The sequence below is a fragment of the Astatotilapia calliptera genome, chromosome 20 (genome assembly GCF_900246225.1).
Source record: "Astatotilapia calliptera chromosome 20, fAstCal1.2, whole genome shotgun sequence".
Taxonomy (NCBI): domain Eukaryota; kingdom Metazoa; phylum Chordata; class Actinopteri; order Cichliformes; family Cichlidae; genus Astatotilapia; species Astatotilapia calliptera.
The window spans coordinates 14939106-14958068 of NC_039321.1; the positions used below are offsets into that span (position 1 = coordinate 14939106).

At 41.1% G+C, this 18963-nt stretch overlaps 1 protein-coding gene across 7 annotated transcripts in view; it reads left to right on the forward strand.

Annotated features, from left to right (window-relative positions):
* Positions 1–18963, forward strand: part of myt1b (myelin transcription factor 1b) — a 45405-nt gene extending 26442 nt beyond the window's left edge. For 3 of the 7 annotated variants that reach the window (XM_026153443.1, XM_026153445.1, XM_026153448.1), the window contains 13 exons: positions 780–1030; positions 2206–2393; positions 4386–4640; positions 5246–5400; positions 12796–12858; positions 13245–13313; positions 15021–15083; positions 15391–15471; positions 16049–16270; positions 16848–16939; positions 17106–17209; positions 17850–17993; positions 18128–18963. In XM_026153443.1, coding sequence (XP_026009228.1) covers positions 780–1030; positions 2206–2393; positions 4386–4640; positions 5246–5400; positions 12796–12858; positions 13245–13313; positions 15021–15083; positions 15391–15471; positions 16049–16270; positions 16848–16939; positions 17106–17209; positions 17850–17993; positions 18128–18271 — 1831 coding nt within the window. In that variant the 3' untranslated portion in view covers positions 18272–18963. The remainder of the gene's footprint in view (positions 1–779; positions 1031–2205; positions 2394–4385; positions 4641–5245; positions 5401–12795; positions 12859–13244; positions 13314–15020; positions 15084–15390; positions 15472–16048; positions 16271–16847; positions 16940–17105; positions 17210–17849; positions 17994–18127) is intronic. The other 4 variants (XM_026153444.1, XM_026153446.1, XM_026153449.1 and 1 more) reach the window with 4 other exon arrangements.

The window sequence follows — 18963 nt, forward strand, 5'->3', positions numbered from 1 at the left end:
CTTGCCTCTTATACGTGGAGCTGCAGAATTCTTCGTTTTAATGGAACAATGTTGAATTAATAAAATGGAAAAAAGTCACCTGTGATCAGTTGTAGCTCTGCTTTGCACACTTATTATTAGTGGGCTTCTATGTGATGGCCACCCCAGCTGCAGCAGTATGACTACAGGCCAGGTCTTGTAGACTATTAATGAAAAACACTGAGGAAAGGCTTCGGTGCAGAGGAGAATAAATAGGGCTGGGCCAAAGTGGGTGGAGGGCTTGGATAAGATGGTTAGGGGATGTAAAAAAAAAAAATGAGTAAGGTCACTTTGTTCCTCCAGGCTCTATACCCCCAACCTACCCCTCCTCTGTCTCTCCTCTTTCACCACTCCCCCTTCTTTGGTTCCTAGTCTTCTCTTCTCCCCCTTCTCTCTTCTTTCTCACTCCCCATGCCCTTCCACCTCCCCCTGGTCTATCAGTGGATTTACGCCAACAGGTCTGACAAAAGCCCGGGCTCTCCAGAAAACGAGAGGGCTTAAAGCTCATAAATTCCGTGCTGTACAACATGCAAATGTGCCCTCTGCTGATAAGAGAGCTTTTAATCCTGCTGCACTCCCGCTAAGTACACCATTGCTCCTGTCTTCACTCTTTCTGTTTCATTCTACCTTTTTCTCTCATTCTTTTATTCTCTTTTTCTTCCCCCGTTTTGCTTTTATGTGTGTGTGTCTTTTTATTGCATCAATCCTCTTTTTATTTCTCATCTCTTGTTTCTGCTTTTATTTTTGTCTTTAATCCCCAGCCCCACCCTGACGTCCTCTCCCTCTCCCCCCTGCAGACCCATGTGTTTTGTGAAGCAGCTAGAGGTGCCCCAGTATGGGAGCTACAGGCCCAACATGGCACCTTCCACACCTCGCGCCAACTTGGCCAAGGAGCTGGAGAAGTACTCCAAGGTGTCCTTCGATTATGCAAGCTTCGATGCTCAAGTGTTCGGGAAGCGCACGCTTGCTCCAAAGATGCCCACCAGCGAAACCTCACCTAAAGCCTTCAAAAGTAAGAGGGAACCTCGGGCTTCTTCTCTATCGTGCATATTTATTTATTTGTTTTTCTATAAGGCAAACCTGTGGCTAGGTTACAGCAGCCGGATTCACTGTGAGTTAGAGTCTTTGGTCAAAGCCATGTGAGCCACACAGAAAACTGAAGATCTGGGCCACGTTATTTACTAACCATTCACTCATTGCTATGTGAGATAGTGTGATATGTTCATTTGTGCTAATTCTTGCTCTCAGTGTTGGCCTTTCTAAGGCTCTTGAAAATGTTACTCCAGCATGGCTCTTTGGCTGACTTTTATTCTTCAAAATGAGTGAAAAGAAGAGAGAGACAAATGTTCAAATTTCAGTTACTGTTTCACTCAGTTTGCCATTTCTGTCCTGTCTGCATGCATAGCAGTGGCTGTGACTCAGTGGTGTGCAGTGACTTTTACAGAAAGGCAAGCAGAGACAATTGCCACACACAAACGAAAACATCTTCCTCTGCTATTTAACTTTATAACAAGATAAATTGGATCAGATTAAAATGTGCCATTTGTGCTGTCTGTCTGCACTCTGCGTGGACGTATTCTGCACTCCTTCATGGCTGAAGAATGGTAGCTGAATAAATATCTGCTGTTTTACCAAATGACAATGACAAGTGGTGGATACTCCTTTAAGAAAAGAAGCAATAAAACCCAGTGAACGCACCTCAGTACACATAAAACTGCATTATTGGAAAACTGTGCATGAAGTAGCAAATTAAAAGATTATTATTCTGCAGAAAAATGTTCCTCGTCAGTATTGGATGGTTTAATATTACTTCTGCATATTTTTAAGGTTGAGCTCATTTTAAGTACTTTTATCTGTTTAATGTCTGGCATCATATTCTATAAATCATGTGTTTGTATTGGCTGTCCTGTGAGGAAGATGTATTTCTGAAAAATACAGAAACGTAAGATGATTGATTGATTGATTGATCTTTATTTAATATATATTGAAATATATTAATTTAAAAAAATCAGCTAAATTAAAAAGCTTCAGCAGTGTGGGGCAGAAAATAATCATGAAAAATGAAGGTAGAGTGTTAGCAAAACACAAAGGTTCTCTTGAGCGCACATATTTTTTCAATCCCCTTTTGTTTTAGTACTTTCCCAGAATATTAGCCAATTTGGGATTTGTGCCTTTGTCCCCCTGCAGCTAAGCCGTCATTCCCCAAGTCATCATCACCTAGTCTCAGCCTCCACGGTTATGGGAAAAGCTCCTCATTGGCCTACGACTACGCCCATGATGCCGAAGCTGCTCACATGGCTGCCACTGCCATCCTTAACCTGTCTACTCGCTGCTGGGAGAAACCTGAGAACCTTAGCACCAAACCCCAAAACAAGGTAAACCCACCATTTTTTCAAATGTTTTTTTCCCAGTCATTATAAAGGAGCACAGTTGGAATGAAAACAGCACAGTTGGTTTCATCATCACTTGGTAGTTCTTCGATGATCAAAAATGTACTCAATTTGAAGGGAGTCAAGTACAGATGGTTTTACTGTCGTAAAGTACTGCCTTGTTCTTCTCTGCAAAACACTTAGAGAAAGATTTTATTATCTGATTGTAGTGCAGATGAAACATTGCAGGCCACAGCTGGTAAGATGAGAGGAGATAGCAGTGGGTGTGCCTTTTCCACCCCTCTTCTCTCCTCTCGCTCATTTTTTTTCTCCATCAACTCTGCATGAATATATCATCAGGAGGCATTGGTTTACAGCAACAGGATGGTGTTGAGATTCAGTTGCATCACCTCTCCCATCCTCTTTCATCGTTTCATCCCTCCATCCCACACACTTTTCATGTTGTTATTGAATTTGGCTGACTGCCAGTTGCCTGGATTACTTTTCCACCAGGTAGCCTTTTTTCATTATCTGCTGGACGGATCTCCCACTCTCTTTCTATCATTTTCTTTCTCACATGTCCTTTTACCCTCTTTCTCTCTTCCTCCCTAAGCAAGCCTCCCTGTTCCTCGCTCGTTCCCTATCTCCCTCACTTTCTTTCTCTTTTCTGTGCACAGGAGGTATAATAGGAGCTCCACTTTCCCCCATATTGTGATTTTTAAAAGCCTTTTTGCCTCACAGAGGAGAGAAAGTGACTGCTTCATCATTTTTCGATTTCTGACATGCTTTTAGGAAGATAAAAAGTGAAAATTAATGTCTCTGGCAGCAAAGCAGAGCAAGGTGTTCAGCAAGGCACAGATCCAAGAGCATGCCTTAGCTGTGCAGATCAACTGGGGACTGATCTGGAATCAGAGTTGGAGCCAGTTGAAATCCAATATTGAAACACTGGAACACTGAGCTCATCAACCTGGGACATTTCTGGGAACTGTTCCCATTTTCTCTCCTCTTCTCCTAACCCTTTGAATTTTCTGGCCCTTGACCAGCCCATATGAGCACCATTTTACATGAATGCTGAAAACATTGCTCTTTTCACCCTTCTGTTTCTCTTCACCTGCCAGAACTATAATAAAGCATGGAGAGATGGAGCACAGTGTTCGTGCTGTTGGCACCAGAGTACATTAGATATCATGACTAACATGCTTAGGCGATGAGGCTGGTGTTCTGAACTTGAGTGTGTAGTGCTCTGAAAGAGGCCGTCACTCTGGTGCATGACTGTGAAAATGCTTGTTTGATACAGGCTCGAGGGCAGTTTTACAAGCAGGTAGAAGCGAAAGCAACATTTCTCCACATGAAAGTTCAGTTTTTATTTAGAATATATGAAATTAGAATTCAGGCAGATATGTAGCGCTGCATCAGAATCTGCTCAAGAGGGTAATTAAAATAATCCCAATCATCATCACACAGGACTGCCTCACATATACAGTGAAGTGCACCAGAGGAGACTGCATTAGTTATTCACATTTGAGAATACTTAATTAGATGTATTAGTTAGCTGTGTTTCTCCATTAATTTTCTCCCAGATTATGCACTGAGCTCCAAAGTTTTTAACAGGAAATAAAGCATAATTGCATTCATATACAGAGTGAGCTGCAATAAAAACAAATATATTTTAAAACTCAAGTTTCAAACAGGGCAAAAGTTTCAAATAATGACATGAATGTGTGTAAGACTAAGTTCTGTATGCCCAAAGCTCAATTAAATTCTACTGTAATGGTATCTCAGTGCAGATTTCAGCAGACTATTTCGTGTGTAGTATACCCTCAAAGTGGGCATATAGGGATATTATTAATCATTTTTCATTTGGTACTTCACTGTCACTTGTCTAAAATTATTTATTTGTTGAAGTCTCAAATTGGGGCTCAACTGAAAATTACAAGGATACTTATAAGCAGGTAATAACATAGGCTCAGCTATAAATTCCTGTTGCATTGTCTCCAGGAAATGGACATTGAAGTGGATGAGAACGGCACCCTGGACCTGAGCATGAAAAAACCCATTAAACGAGAGGGAAGTCTGTCTGGGACGAGCCCCGGCGTTCGGTCTCCAGACCCTTCCTCCTCCTCTTCCTCACTGCATCATGGTGGAAACAGCGGGATGACATCACCAAGCATACACACCTACAAGCAGGAGGACTGGGAGGGACCTCTGGATTACACCAAACCTAACCGTCAAAGAGAGGAGGAAATGGACGAGGTCAGTACAATTAGACAGAACAAAAGTACGAGCTCCAAACACGGTGTATTTCCTCAGATGTTACTCACAGAGGAGATATTGCGACATAAATAACAACAGACAAAATTCCCCCTAAGCCTTTTGAATGAAAAACTCTTAATTGTTTACATCACTTTGTCTTTGTGTAATTCCCTTTTCTTATTCCCTGTTCCCTTTTCCTCTTTGTATTATTCATTTATTTCACTGAAATGTGAGAGTTACTGTACAGTTAAAACATTGCACTGTGTAACAGAGGTAGTGTGTCAGGTGCATTGCACCATCCTGGATTTGGCATATGCTAATTTTTACTCCTTTGAACTTTTTCAAAAGAAATATAAAGGGCCTTGAATGTTAATTTTTTATGAGGACACTCTGCATTTGGAAACATCACTTGTCTGCAAAAGAATAAAAGAGGATTGTGTGCACATGGTGTTTGCAAAGTTTCTTTGCTTGCATTCAGATATACAATAGCAAACTATTACCTGGAAGCAGATATTTAAAAAACTAAATTCAGATAATAGGTCAAGCCACAATTTAAAGAGCAAAAGGCCTGCAGTGGATTTACCAGTGTGTTAATCACTTTTCAGATGGAGCATACCGGCCAGTCGTACGTCTCATCCGAACCAGAGGACTGTGACATGATGCAGGATTGCCTAGAGGAGAGGAAATACCCAGGAGAGGTCACAACCCCAAGCTTCAAGGTCAAATTTCAGCCCAAAGATAGCAAGAAGGAGTTGCTCTCGTAAGTAATAAGGCAATGAGTTAGAAGTCATTCTTATATCCTGATGGGTAACAAGATTATATGTGGTCAAAGGAGCTTGCAAAGAAAAGCGTCTGGACTTCTTTAAGTTGCTTGAAGACGTTTCACCTCTCATCCGAGAAGCTTCTTCAGTTCTAAGGTCAAATGGTGGAGAGTCCCAGATATAAACCAAGTGGGAGTATCCCCCCACAGAGGGACAAAAGGACCCCCTGATGATCCTCTAATCGCCTGAGCCAAGGTGTGAAACTGGGCGTGGGTCCCAATCAGCCAGAGTTTCGGGTGAGTTCATTGTGAAACCTGGCCCCACCTTATCATGCGAATTCCTGAGGTCAGATGGCCCAGGATGTGAGTGGGCGTTAAGGCGTCTGGGAAGGGATCTCAAAACTGGATTATAGATGGCAGAGAGTTGGTGTCGTAAACCCCCGCTTCTGTTCAAAGATGGTCGCTCACAGTGGACATAGATGGCTTCTTTCACTCCTCTTTCAAACCATCTGTCCTCTCTGTCCAAAATGTGAACATTGGCATCCTCGAAAGAGTGTCCTTTATCCTAAGATGCAGATGGACTGCTGAGTCTTGTCCTGTGGAGGTGGCTCTTCTGTGTTGTGCCATGCGCTTGTGAAGTGGCTGTTTGGTCTCTCCAATGTAGAGGTCTGGGCATTCCTCGCTGCACTGTACAGCATACACCACATTGTTAAGTCTGTGTTTTGGCATTTTGTCTTTCGGGTGAACCAGTTTTTGTCTGAGCGTGTTGCTGGGTCTGAAATGCACCGGGATGTCGTGCTTGGAGAAAACTCTACTGAGTTTTTCTGATACACCGGCTACATAGGGGATGACAATGTTGTTGCGTCTGTCCTTCTTATCCTCCCTCGCTGGTGTCTGATCTTCTTTTCTGTGCCTCTTTGCTGACTTTAAGAACGCCCATTTAGGATAGCCGCACCTTTTGAGTGCTTCCTTTACATGTGTGTGTTCCTTCTTTTTTCCTTCAGGCTTAGAGGGAACATGTTCTGCCCGGTGGTGTAGGGTCCCAATTACTCCAAGTTTGTGTTCCAGAGGGTGATGGGAGTCGAACAGGAGGTACTGGTCCGTGTGTGTGGGCTTCCGGTAAACTTCGATGTTGAGGTTGCCATTCTCTTCAATGTGCACAGCGCAGTCCAGGAAAGGCAAACAGTTGTCCTTTGTGTCTTCCCTGGTGAACTTGATGTTTTTATCCACAGAGTTAATGTGCGCAGTGAAGGATTCCACTTCTTGTGTCTTGATTTTGACCCAGGTGCTTTTCTTTGCAAGCTCCTTTGACTACGATGACCTGGATGACTGAGAACCTTCACAGACATAAGATTATATGTGCTTAATTACATCAACCCAGGTTAAGAAATAATCATAAAAAACTAATTTAAAGGAAATAGAAGAAGAAGATTTTATTAGACATGATGTTGAGATTTGGCTAAAAAATGAAAAAGTTTTCTCTTTATGTTAGTAGAGGGAATCGATACATACCCAACAATATCATAATATCTCAACTGAACTCAAGGTTAATTCAATTCAATTCAATTCACTTTTATTTATACGACAACAGTCACCTCAAGGTGCTTTACATTGTAAAGTACCCTACTTTAATACATACAGAGGAAAAAACCCAACAATCATTAGATCCCCTATGAGCAAGCACTTTGGTGACAGTGGGAAGGAAAAACTCCCTTTTAACAGGAAGAAACCTCCAGCAGAATCAGGCTCAGGGAGGGGCGGGGCCATCTGCTGCAAACGGTTGGGGAGAGAGAAGGGAGACAGGATGAAATACATGCTCTGAAAGAGAGCCACATATTAATAACAAGTATGATTCAATGCAGAGAGGTCTATTAACACATAGTGAGGGAGAAAGGTGAGGAAAAAATACTCAATGCATCATAATTGCAGCATTACTAAGGGAGGAGTCAGGGTTCAGTTACAGTATTACTGTGATTTTTAACATTTTGCATCCTGATTACTGCAATAACATATACTGTAATTTATCACCTTTTTAAAACTACAAAATATTCCCTCAAATTTACACTTTGTCAATATCTGTTTTATTGAATATGTTTTTTCTTTTTGCAGCAAAACAACACTGTCACTAAAACCTGCCATAAATTGTTATAAGAGTCAGTCTGCTATCAATCTGCTACCAGTTTGCAGTTGAATGAGGTCAAGTTGGCAATTACATGAAATCTGTTTTTGATAAAACAGCAATTAACTGTGATAAATCACATATCCATTTGCTGTCTAAATAGACAGAAATTCACATTTAACTGTAACGTTTCTGTTTCATAGGAATATAAGCAGAACAAAACCAGAGTTGAGGCCCCTCGCGTTGTGTTCATTGACAGACTCATTCAGACTGATGGCAACATGCTGGCAATCTGTCTGAATTTATAAATGTATACATTTAATAGCAGTTATTTGCAAATCTTTGACAACCTGATTGCAGACTGCTTGTAGAAATGTAGCCTCCTATCAGGCAACCTGTGCAATCCAATCACCTTGCAATCAACACCCTCAAGCCATCACTATGAGTTGCAACTGATCACCAAATGTGACAAAATTCACTATAGTCACAAGTCACTGATCTTTTTTGTAGATGCACAAAGGTTGATGTTGTATTTTTTACTCGTGTGACTAAAACCATAAACTTGCACTTCGTTATGAGGTAGCTTTGTCAAGCTAAGTGGTGGTTTTTCGGTTTTAACATATCTTCACATTTAATCAGCACTCTTGTTCATAGTGCTCCCATGGTATTTTAATTAATTTCATAAAAAATATCAATGTTTAGTGTTCCTATATCGATACTGTGCTGTAGTGATTTTTTTGCCATCCCTACAGTTCAGTACAAAGATCAGTGAAAAGGGATGTAGAAAAAGACATCCTTTTAGTTCTAAATAAAAGTTAAAGAAGAGATTTCTGTTGACTAGCAGAACTTTCTCATGTTGAGCCAGTAATACTCACCACTATACCACCGTTCTGACTGTCCAGAGACTCGCACAAAAAAGCTTGCAAAAAAAAAAAAAAAAAAATATATATATATATATATATATATATTTATTTATTTATTAGGGGTACAACGATGCACAAAATTCACGGTTCGGTTCGGTTCGATACTTTGGTGTCACGGTTCGATATTTTTTCGATACAAAAAAATGTTCATGCCTTTTTAATTTGTCATTTATTAAAATTATAAATATATATTTTAACTCAAAAGTACAGTTTTTAAATTTAACCCTAACCCTTGTGCGTGTTTTTTATTTTGACAGTGAATGCGCACCTGCGGACCACTTATGTGCAGCCCTGGTTATTTAGCTTGTCATATTGTAGCCACAGAAATTATTTTGTCCATGAAACCATAAAGCTGCACTTTCTTTTTGCCTTATAGTCTGATTTGTCATAACTTCTCCGTTTTGTGGTAAGCTTTTCTTTGGCTGTCACTTCTTCACCCTGACCTGTCTTATTTGGCTCAGCAGAACTAAAATATATATCCTGCTGCTTTTACACACGCACTCACATAAGCTCAGCGATTCTCTGCGCGATCAACCTCTCACATGTTTAAGCTTGCTGCGGGAGATTTCACTTGTCATGTTTGCATAGTAAGTTAACGATTAATAAGACGATGTCAGAGGAATTGGTGCACAAATTATCATCACTCACAGATCAGTGCTGTCGCTCTCTATACACAGTTCGCACGATTGCAAAGTGAAAGCAAAAAAACAAGCGCAAATTCAAACGCGATTTCAATATGTCACATATTGACAGTGGCTCACCGATGCCAATGACATAATTACCCAGCTACATTTCTGAAAGAATGCAAAAGCATTGACATATATTTTTCCTTCCTACAATAGCCCGACGGGCAGGGCAGAGATAGATTTTGGTAGCCTGACTGGAAAAATCGCTAGCAATATTGCAAGCCCTGTATCTGATTGAGGAATCACTCATCTTTGGAAAAGAGAGTTTATTACAGAGAAATGTCTCTTTCCAAAATAAAAGCTATACTATCCGCTTCTTCTGGGCTATATTCTCAGCAGCATAAGGAGAATCATGTGCTAACAGCTGTCTAAATGACTCGGCTAAAGTTAGTAGCATGCTTGTTGTTTTTGTCTTTGCACTAGGATGATGTCGGCGTAAATGTGCAGTCATATTCGTTGTGTTCCCACTAGTGCTTTCAGGTTAATCTCGTTGAAATGACCTTAACGCCACAACACGGCAAATCTCCGTTAACGAGCTACCGCCGATCGCCCCGTGCATGGGGCTAGACGGCCAACACGTTAACGAGCTAACTGCGCTAACACACTAGTTTCCCACCCATGTAATTGAGCATTGCATGGCACATCCAACGTACTGTTTTACTTTAGTCCATGACTCGCTTACCTTCAGGGTCATATGTCACATGAAAACCAAAATAATTCCAAATGCCAGATCTGAATGAGGGTGGGGGAGGTCCATGTTGCAAGGAGAGCTTAACTTCTGTCTTGCTAGCTTGCCCTGCGCTCTTCCTTCTGAGTATGCTGTCTGTGTTGAGCGCTCAGTGGATCTGCGCTCGACAGTGCAGCCTAGGCGGAGTAGTCGAACGCAGATTCACTGAGCGCTCAACACAGACAGCATCGTCAGAAGGAAAGTTGATAAAATAAATTACAAATGTTGTATTGTTCGATACATATGCGTACCGAACCGAAAGCACTGTATCGAACGGTTCAATATAGATACGAATATCGTTGCACCCCTAATATATATATATATATATATATATATATATATTAGGGGTGCAACGATTTTGCATATATATATATATATATATATATATATATATATATATATATATATATATATATATATATATATATATATATATATATATATATATATAAAAACACCCAGCAGTATCTTAGCTGTTCCCAGGACTGCGCTCTTCTGGACAGAGATCTCCGATGTTGTTCCCGGGATCTGCTGGAGCCACTCGCCTAGTTTGGGAGTCACCACACCTAGTGCTCCGATTACAACGGGGACCACCGTTACCTTCACCCTCCACATCCTCTCGAGCTCTTCTCTGAGCCCTTGGAATTTCTCCAGCTTCTCGTGTTCCTTCTTCCTGATATTGCTGTCATTCCGAACCACTACATCGATCACTACGGCCATCTTCTTCTGTTTGTCTACCACCACTATGTCCGGTTGGTTAGCCACCACCATTTTGTCCGTCTGTATCTGGAAGTCCCACAGAATCTTAGCTCGGTCATTCTCCACCACCCTTGGGGGCATCTCTCATTTTGACCTTGGGACTTCCAGGTTATACTCGGTACAGATGTTCCTGTACACTATGCCGGCCACTTGGTTATGGCGTTCCATGTATGCCTTGCCTGCTAGCATCTTGCACCCTGCTGTTATGTGCTGGATTGTCTCTGGGGCATCTTTACACAGCCTGCACCTGGGGTCTTGCCTGGTGTGATAGACCCCAGCCTCTATGGATCTTGTACTCAGAGCTTGTTCTTGTGCTGCCATGATTAGTGCCTCTGTGCTGTCTTTCAGTCCAGCTTTGTCCAGCCACTGGTAGGATTTCTGGATATCAGCCACCTCCTCTATCTGCCGGTGGTACATACCGTGCAGGGGCCTGTCCTTCCATGATGGTTCCTCGTCTCCCTCCTCTTTCTTGGGTTTCTGCTGCCTGAGGTATTCACTGAGCACTCGGTCAGTTGGGGCTATCTTCCCAATGTATTCTTGGATGTTCGTTGTCTCATCCTGGACTGTGGTGCTGACACTCACCAGTCCCCGGCCCCCTTCCTTCCGCTTAGCGTACAGCCTCAGGGTGCTGGACTTGGGGTGAAACCCTCCATGCATGGTAAGGAGCTTTCTTGTCTTTATGTCAGTGGCTTCTATCTCCTCCTTTGGCCAGCCTATTACCCCAGCAGGGTACCTGATCACGGGCAGGGCGTACGTGTTGATGGCCCGGATCTTGTTCTTACCATTCAGCTGACTCCTCAGGACTTGCCTGACCCTCTGCAGGTACTTGGTGGTTGCAGCCTTTCTAGCGGCCTCTTCATGGTTCCCATTTGCCTGCGGGATCCCCAGGTACTTGTAACTGTCCTCTATGTCTGCAATGTGGCCTTCTGGTAGTTCAATCCCCTCAGTTCTGACTACCTTCCCTCTCTTTGTTACCATTCGACTACACTTCTCCAGTCCGAACGACATTCCAATGTCATTGCTGTATAGCCTGGTAGTGTGGATCAGTGAATCGATGTCTCATTCATTCTTGGCATACAGCTTGATGTCATCCATGTACAGGAGGTGGCTGACAGCTGCTCCATTCCGTATATGTGTGTATATATATATATATATATATATATATATATATATATATATATATATATATATATATATATATATATATATGTATATATATATATATATATATATGTATATGTATATATATATATATATATATATGTATATGTATATATATATATATATATGTATATGTATATATATATATATATGTATATGTATATATATATATATATATATATATATATATATATATATATATATATATATATATATATATGTATGTATGTATGTATGTATGTATGTATGTATGTATGTATATATATATATATATATATATATATATAGAGAGAGAGAGAGAGAGAGAGAGAGAGAGAGAGAGAGAGAGAGAGAGAGAGAGAGAGAGAGAGAGAGAGAGAGAGAGAGAGAGAGAGAGAGAGAGAGAGAGAGAGAGAGAATGTTGCGTGATAGTCTGGCCGCAATCCTTTGTTAATCAATTATTAAAGTTAGAACACACAGACACATGTATTTGCTCTGGAAAAAAACAAACAACCTGCTCGGTGTGATGTAGAAATCTACTAAACATTGACCCTTGAACCACATGTAACCCTGTTTTAGCATGTACCATTTAGACGTCTTTTAAAGCTCTGATAAACAGAAAATTGCTCAGTGGGCTATTAGTGAAATTAGGTTGAAACTAGTTTGTTGTAACATCCTGAAAAGATGACTTTTCATATTGCAATTTTCAACCACATTTAGATGTTCTGTGGATGTGAGTTTAAGGCCATGACCAGCCAACCGGGATAAAAATCATCCCTGAACGTCTGGTGCTTTGTGAGAAGGGTAGTGACACTCTGATCGTTCCATCAGAGTGTGTACAAATGTACTACCCCCAGGTATTTATGGGAACCTTACAACTAACGACCTTCTATGTAAACTCTATGTACATATTTGCCGTGAATATAGGTGTATGATCAGCCTCTGTTTTTCCTTTATAAAAAATAACTTTGTACATCTAATCCCTAAAGTTGTCGCTTTCTCCTTCTGCCACTGCTAACTGCGTGTCTGTCCCCTCTGCAGGTGTCCAACACCTGGCTGTGATGGCAGCGGCCACATCACTGGGAACTATGCGTCCCATCGCAGGTATGTAGGCTTATTCGGGCACTAGTGTGCACTGCTGCTTTCTATATAAGCTTGTACATGAAATGTTAGATCTACTGAGACTCTCCCTCTGCTTCTCACTCCAAAGCCGGCACACCGAGACTAATTCAAACATTTTATTTGATCCTGACATGCCAGAGGCAATAATGTAGCGTGAGCCCAGGAAGCAAAGACGGTCATTGACTTTGATATGCATCAGTAATTTACTTCTTGCTGTCTGTCCTCTTCTTGCTAAATGACCTTGGTATGCCTTGCATTCTTGATTTCCCTTTACTCACATCTTTCTCCTCTCTCCTTTCAACCCCCTCTCACCCCTTGCTTCCCCCCTTTTCGTCCTTCTCTTCCTCTGCCTGTCTTTTCTCTCTCAGTCTGTCTGGGTGTCCTCTCGCTGATAAGAGCCTTCGGTCCCTCATGGCGGCCCACACCCCTGAACTCAAGTATGTCTGCTCTACACCTTCACTGCCTTTTCGCTGCCACTTCAGCTCACTGCTACTGACACTGTCCAGCACCACAGCACTTCATTCTGCTGACGTTAACTTATCTATTGTTGCTGGCTGCTTTCTGTGCTACCGCTGCATCTGTCATGGTGGTTTTTCCTATGTCTGTGCTTGCTTTCACTTCAATTACTTCATGTAAATGTGAATGAAACTTACAAAGGCTTTTCACAGCTCAACATGTACAGATACCGGGTGTGTTCGAATGGCAAAGAGCCTGGAAAGCTAGAATAACTTTTTCATATAGCACGGTGAAATCAGAGCTTACAATACAATACAAAATGCAAATTATCAATGTAATTGATAAATACTAAAACAAGCAATAAATCAATTATAACACAGTTATACAATTATACAGAGGTAAGCTGAAAAGCAGCTGACAAATATAAAAAAAATACATTAAAAAAAATTATAGATCTATAAAATCCTAAAATCAGTTCTAATACAAATACAAGGTGTAAATGGCTGGGCAGGATTGGGATGATATGTGTTCAATGATGATCACTCAGAACTAAACCAGAGTCCAGAGAGAGTTTTTTGTGTGCGTATCAGAAAGGAGGAAACTGAAGCCTAGAAGGGAAAAAAGGGCTGAATTTATTTTATTTTTTTAAGATCAGTGGATTAATTTTGACCATGGGCCTTATTTGAAAGACAGGACTAGACAAGATCTTTGGTGTTTGACTGAAATAGTCACTTAGATGAAAATAAACATTTCTCCCACTGAAAACACAACATCTATGAACAGAAGCAACTTCTTGGTCATTACAATTACATTTATATAGCACCACTTCACAGCAAGTGTTCATTATTATTGTAAAGACAACAACAACAACATTATTATTATTATTATTATTATTATTATTATTAATAATAATAATAATAATAATAATAATAATAATAATAATAATAATAATAATAATAATAATAATAATGAAAGATTAGACAGAGAACCTCAAAGATCAGACAACTATGTGTAAGCACTTAGAAACAGTGGGAAAGAAGAATTCCCTTTTAACATGAAGACGCCTCAGGCAGACCCGGTCTGGAAGGGGCGAGTGGAAAGAGAAGAGAGAAAAGAGCGGCGTTGATGTGTGGTTCTGAAACTATACTCTTCCATGTTAGCAGATTAGGTCACTTTTAGAATGAAAGTTGTATTGCAATGGCTAAGAAATATGATTTCTGATTTTGTGAGGCGCAGCTGAGAAAGCTGTGTGCCATTCATGAGCTGACGGTACCAAGGGAGTCTAAAACAACAGCTAGACTTTTAGTGTCTCAAGGTTTCAAGGGTGGGTGAATCTGGGAGACACCTCTCTCAGCCCCTCCCTCAGCTTGGTTCTGCCAGAGGTTTCTTCCTGTTAAAAGGGAGTTTTTCCTTCTCACTGTTGCCAAAGTGTTTGCACACAGGGGGCCATCTGATTGATGTGGTTTTGCTGTATTGTTTTAGGGCCTTACAATATTAAGGGCCTTGAGGTGACTATTGTTGTGATTTGGCAGTATATCAATAAAACGGAACTGAATTGAATATACACATTGTGATCATTTGTTTAAGATTAAGCAGATAAATAGTAAACCTCAGTTTTCAGTTGTGAAAACTCCCTGTGTTAATTTTTTCTGCCTAACTTTGAACATTGCTTTGTTTTTTTTCCCTAGATGCCCCACTCCCGGATGTGACGGCTCAGGTCACATCACAGGAAACTATGCCTCACACAGAAGGTAACAGAACACAAATGCGCGTGCACACACACACACACACACACACACACATACACAAACATACATATGTATAGCTAGTCAGAGAGGCCTAGCGACAGTTCACGATAGATTAGACAGGCACCACATACACATAATCCTATTTTCATCCATATTAGGCGTTTTTCAATGGATTTGGTTTGTCATTTGGTTGAAGAACCTCTGTAAAATTATTCTTCCTTACCATGTTCTCTTCCTTTATTAAGTAATCACTTCACCAGACCTTTTCTTTCCAGCCCTATGTTATCAACTCCATACTTTCTGTTTTCAGTCTCTCTGGGTGCCCGCGTGCCAAGAAAAGTGGAATTAAAACTCCTGCCAAGGACAACCAGGAGGACTCCGAGCTTTTAAAGTTCGTACCGCTCAGAAAGTCATAACGTCTGCTTTTAGCATGACTGACGGTAAAACTAAAATGCAATAAAGGAAAGAGAGAGCGAGAGAGAGAGACAGAGAAAGAAAGAGAGGAAAGTCACTGTGAATCATATGCAGAGGTAGTGATCTGTCCCCGTAACTGAATCAACTTACTCATGGGAAAATACACTTACTGCAGATACTGATTCTGAATATAATTCATGGTAGACTATTGCAGAGTACATTGTTATTACATAAGAAATACATGGGCTTCATATTGCACACAAAACTGTTAATATAACAGTATGTGGAGAAAGCATGTACCAAATTGTAATAGCTCATTTGTCAGCAATATCTTGCATTGTAATAATATGTCCAATACAGAATTTAGCAAAACTGCTAAAAACCTTTCAGTTTTTAAGATAAGAATTATCTTAGTTTTCGCTTTACTTTCATTTTTGCATTCTCCTTGTCTAACCTTTGTGCCCCGTCATTCTCTTTCTTTCCGTATCTGCTTCCTGTCTTCCATACTTTTTCTTCTCCTCTCTTCTTCTTCTTACCACCTCTGCTCTCTGCAGATGTCCGGTGCCGGGCTGTGACAGCCTGGGCCACATCAGTGGAAAGTACGCCACACATCGTAGCGCTTACGGGTGCCCGCTGGCGGCCCGTAGACAAAAGGAGGGTCTTCTGAATGGCACGCCATTCAACTGGAAGGCCTTCAAGACAGAGGGTCCAACCTGCCCCACCCCAGGTTGTGATGGCTCTGGACATGCTAACGGAAGTTTCCTCACACACCGCAGGTAAGCTTAGGCTTTGATCAGTATCTTCAAATTTGAAACAAATCGATTAAATGAGGAATTCAGATTTTATAAAATGCAGCCAACGGCCAAGTATCTCTGAATCTCTCTTTTTAAATGTGTGGATATTTTAGTTATTTAGTTATCTCTTTTAAAAATGTATCACAAATGCTAAAATGTAAAGCTTCAGTTTGATACTATATTTTTAAATCGCTATGTCTGACCCAAAGAAGAATACGCAAATCTCTGTAAACACCCCATAAGTTGGTCATTTTCAACTTTAAACTGATTTAAACGTAGTCAAGTCTTTATTCTAAGTTAAGCTAATTTACAGCTTGATAGTTAAAGATGAGCACTTGAACACTTTGGAAATATTTATTTGCTTTGTCGAAAGTTAAATAAGAATATTGAGATGTTTTCACCATGTGTTAAATAGTCTGTCTTGCCGTTTCCAGTTATTTTTCTAGGCTAAGCTTTTCCCCCATAGCAGCAGTATATAACTAACACATGCCACTGTAACTTATAATGTTCTTTATGTAGATGTAATGTTAAATTTGACCCTCTCTGAATTTCATTTCAGCCTCTCAGGATGCCCCAGAGCTTTGTATGCTAAGAAGAAGGCCAAGTTCCCTACAGAAGACTATCTGAGCACTAAGTTCAGAGCCAGTGATGGTACGATGGTTAATTAAGAAAAATCTATGTGTTTACTGAGCGGAACCCCCCCTTGTTACTGAGTCAAATAATAAAAATGCCAATGTTAGAATAGAGTTTTTTTTCTGTTTTCTTTTGGGGGTTTTTTTTTTTGCAAAACGTGCTTTTCTCTTCGCCTCTCCTTTAGTTTTGGACAATGATGAGGACATCAAGCAGCTCAACAAAGAGATTAATGACCTTAATGAATCCAACAATGAAATGGAGGCTGACATGGTCAACCTGCAGACTCAGGTGTGTGTTTGTTGTTGGGGGTTTTTTTTCCCTTTAGTGTGATCTTCAGTGTATGCTCTTGTTTTCTCGAGGAGCTCCAGTTTCTCCATGCAACAGCAGTACTGCCTACCTTAGCCAGTCTCTTGCGAAAGAGATAAAGTAATTATTGATCACTGTCACCACCTTATGAAACCTTGGTTTCATAAGCATGACACTGTTGAGAATGAATAGAGAACTATAATTTTAGGAGGATATTTATCTGGAACGTCTTTTACCAGGATTACAGTTTCTGCAGTTAAGACTCTAAAGAGCACTGCAGGCAGCAGGACACTTTAAAGATGGGTAAAAATTGTCCAGTATCAGTATTGCATCTGACCAATCACATTGTTGTGATGTGTGATGCATGGTGTTTCCACATCCCAAAATTATGTCATCGCTACAATCTGACTGGTTACTTGCAATGTTGAACTGGAACCAACATTAGATTTGTGGACCCAGGAACAATGAAGATGGTGCGAGCCACTAGAGAAGACAAAAATGTCTGTATAATGTCTGGACTATGGCCACTACATTGCCAGTCACCACAGCTGTTATTAAATAGATATGAATTTCTAGTTGAATATTAAAACATTTGCTGATGGTCTGCTGCTGTGCGTTGCAGATCTCCTCTATGGAGAAGAACCTGAAAAGCATTGAGCACGAGAATAAGATGATTGAGGAGCAGAATGAGGCTCTGTTCATGGAGCTGTCTGGTCTGAGCCGAGCCCTCATCCGCAGCCTGGCTAATATCCGTCTGCCGCACATGGTAAGTCCGCATTCACACCCTGTTGTCATTGATTGTGCATTTGTTTGAAGGCAAATCTGGTGCGCTGAAGAGCGTGTGGAGCCTTGTTTCTGTTTGCCCCCCTCAGTTGAGATTGGTTTTCATTTGCACCACAGCAGGAGCCAATCACAGAGCAGAACTTTGACAGATACATCAGCACCCTGACTGACATGTACACCAACAAGGACTGCTTCCAGAGCCCCGAGAACAAGGCTCTGCTGGAGAGCATCAACAAAGCTGTGAAGGGCATCAAGGTTTGAGGCTCCACACATACAAATGGAGAACGCAAACTGTCCCAAAGTGCGGAGAACACGGTGGAGGTGGAGTCAGGAAGGAGAGAGGTTGAAAAGCTCTATGATATATCGAAATATGATTCAAAAACAAAAAAAGGGAATTCAGGTTATTTAAGTAAATGGCAACTTAAAAAAATCAACCCAGGGAGCACTCTGTTGAAGAAAAGTGACGCGGACCAAAATCCACATCATGCTGCTGCTGGGATTCAAAGGAGGAACCAGAATAAGATCCATGTTACTAGAAGCTGTATCTGGGGGTTTAAATATACTGTATGTTTACCTGTTGTCTCTTTTGTGTCCTTAACTGTTTTTCGGAGAGGGTTTCGCAACTGGTCAGTCAGTTTTTTAGCATTTCTCCTCGGCCGGAACACTGAGACAGGCGAGGCTCGAGTATTGCTCACCAGAGCCCGGAGACAGGAAGAGGAACACTAACTGGAGCAGAAGACTCCCAACGCCACTGTCTCCTGTAGCATTCTCAATGGCAAGCATCTGCGGCTCTGAAAATCTCTCTGATCCACAACCATACTCGCACCACACCCCCCGGCATGCACCAAACTGAATGTGCGTTTGCTTGGTGGTATTACTGCAGCAATCATCAGTGGGGAAAAAAAACCTCATCGAGCAAGGTCGCAAGTTAGATTTAAACGCTGCAGCCCCCC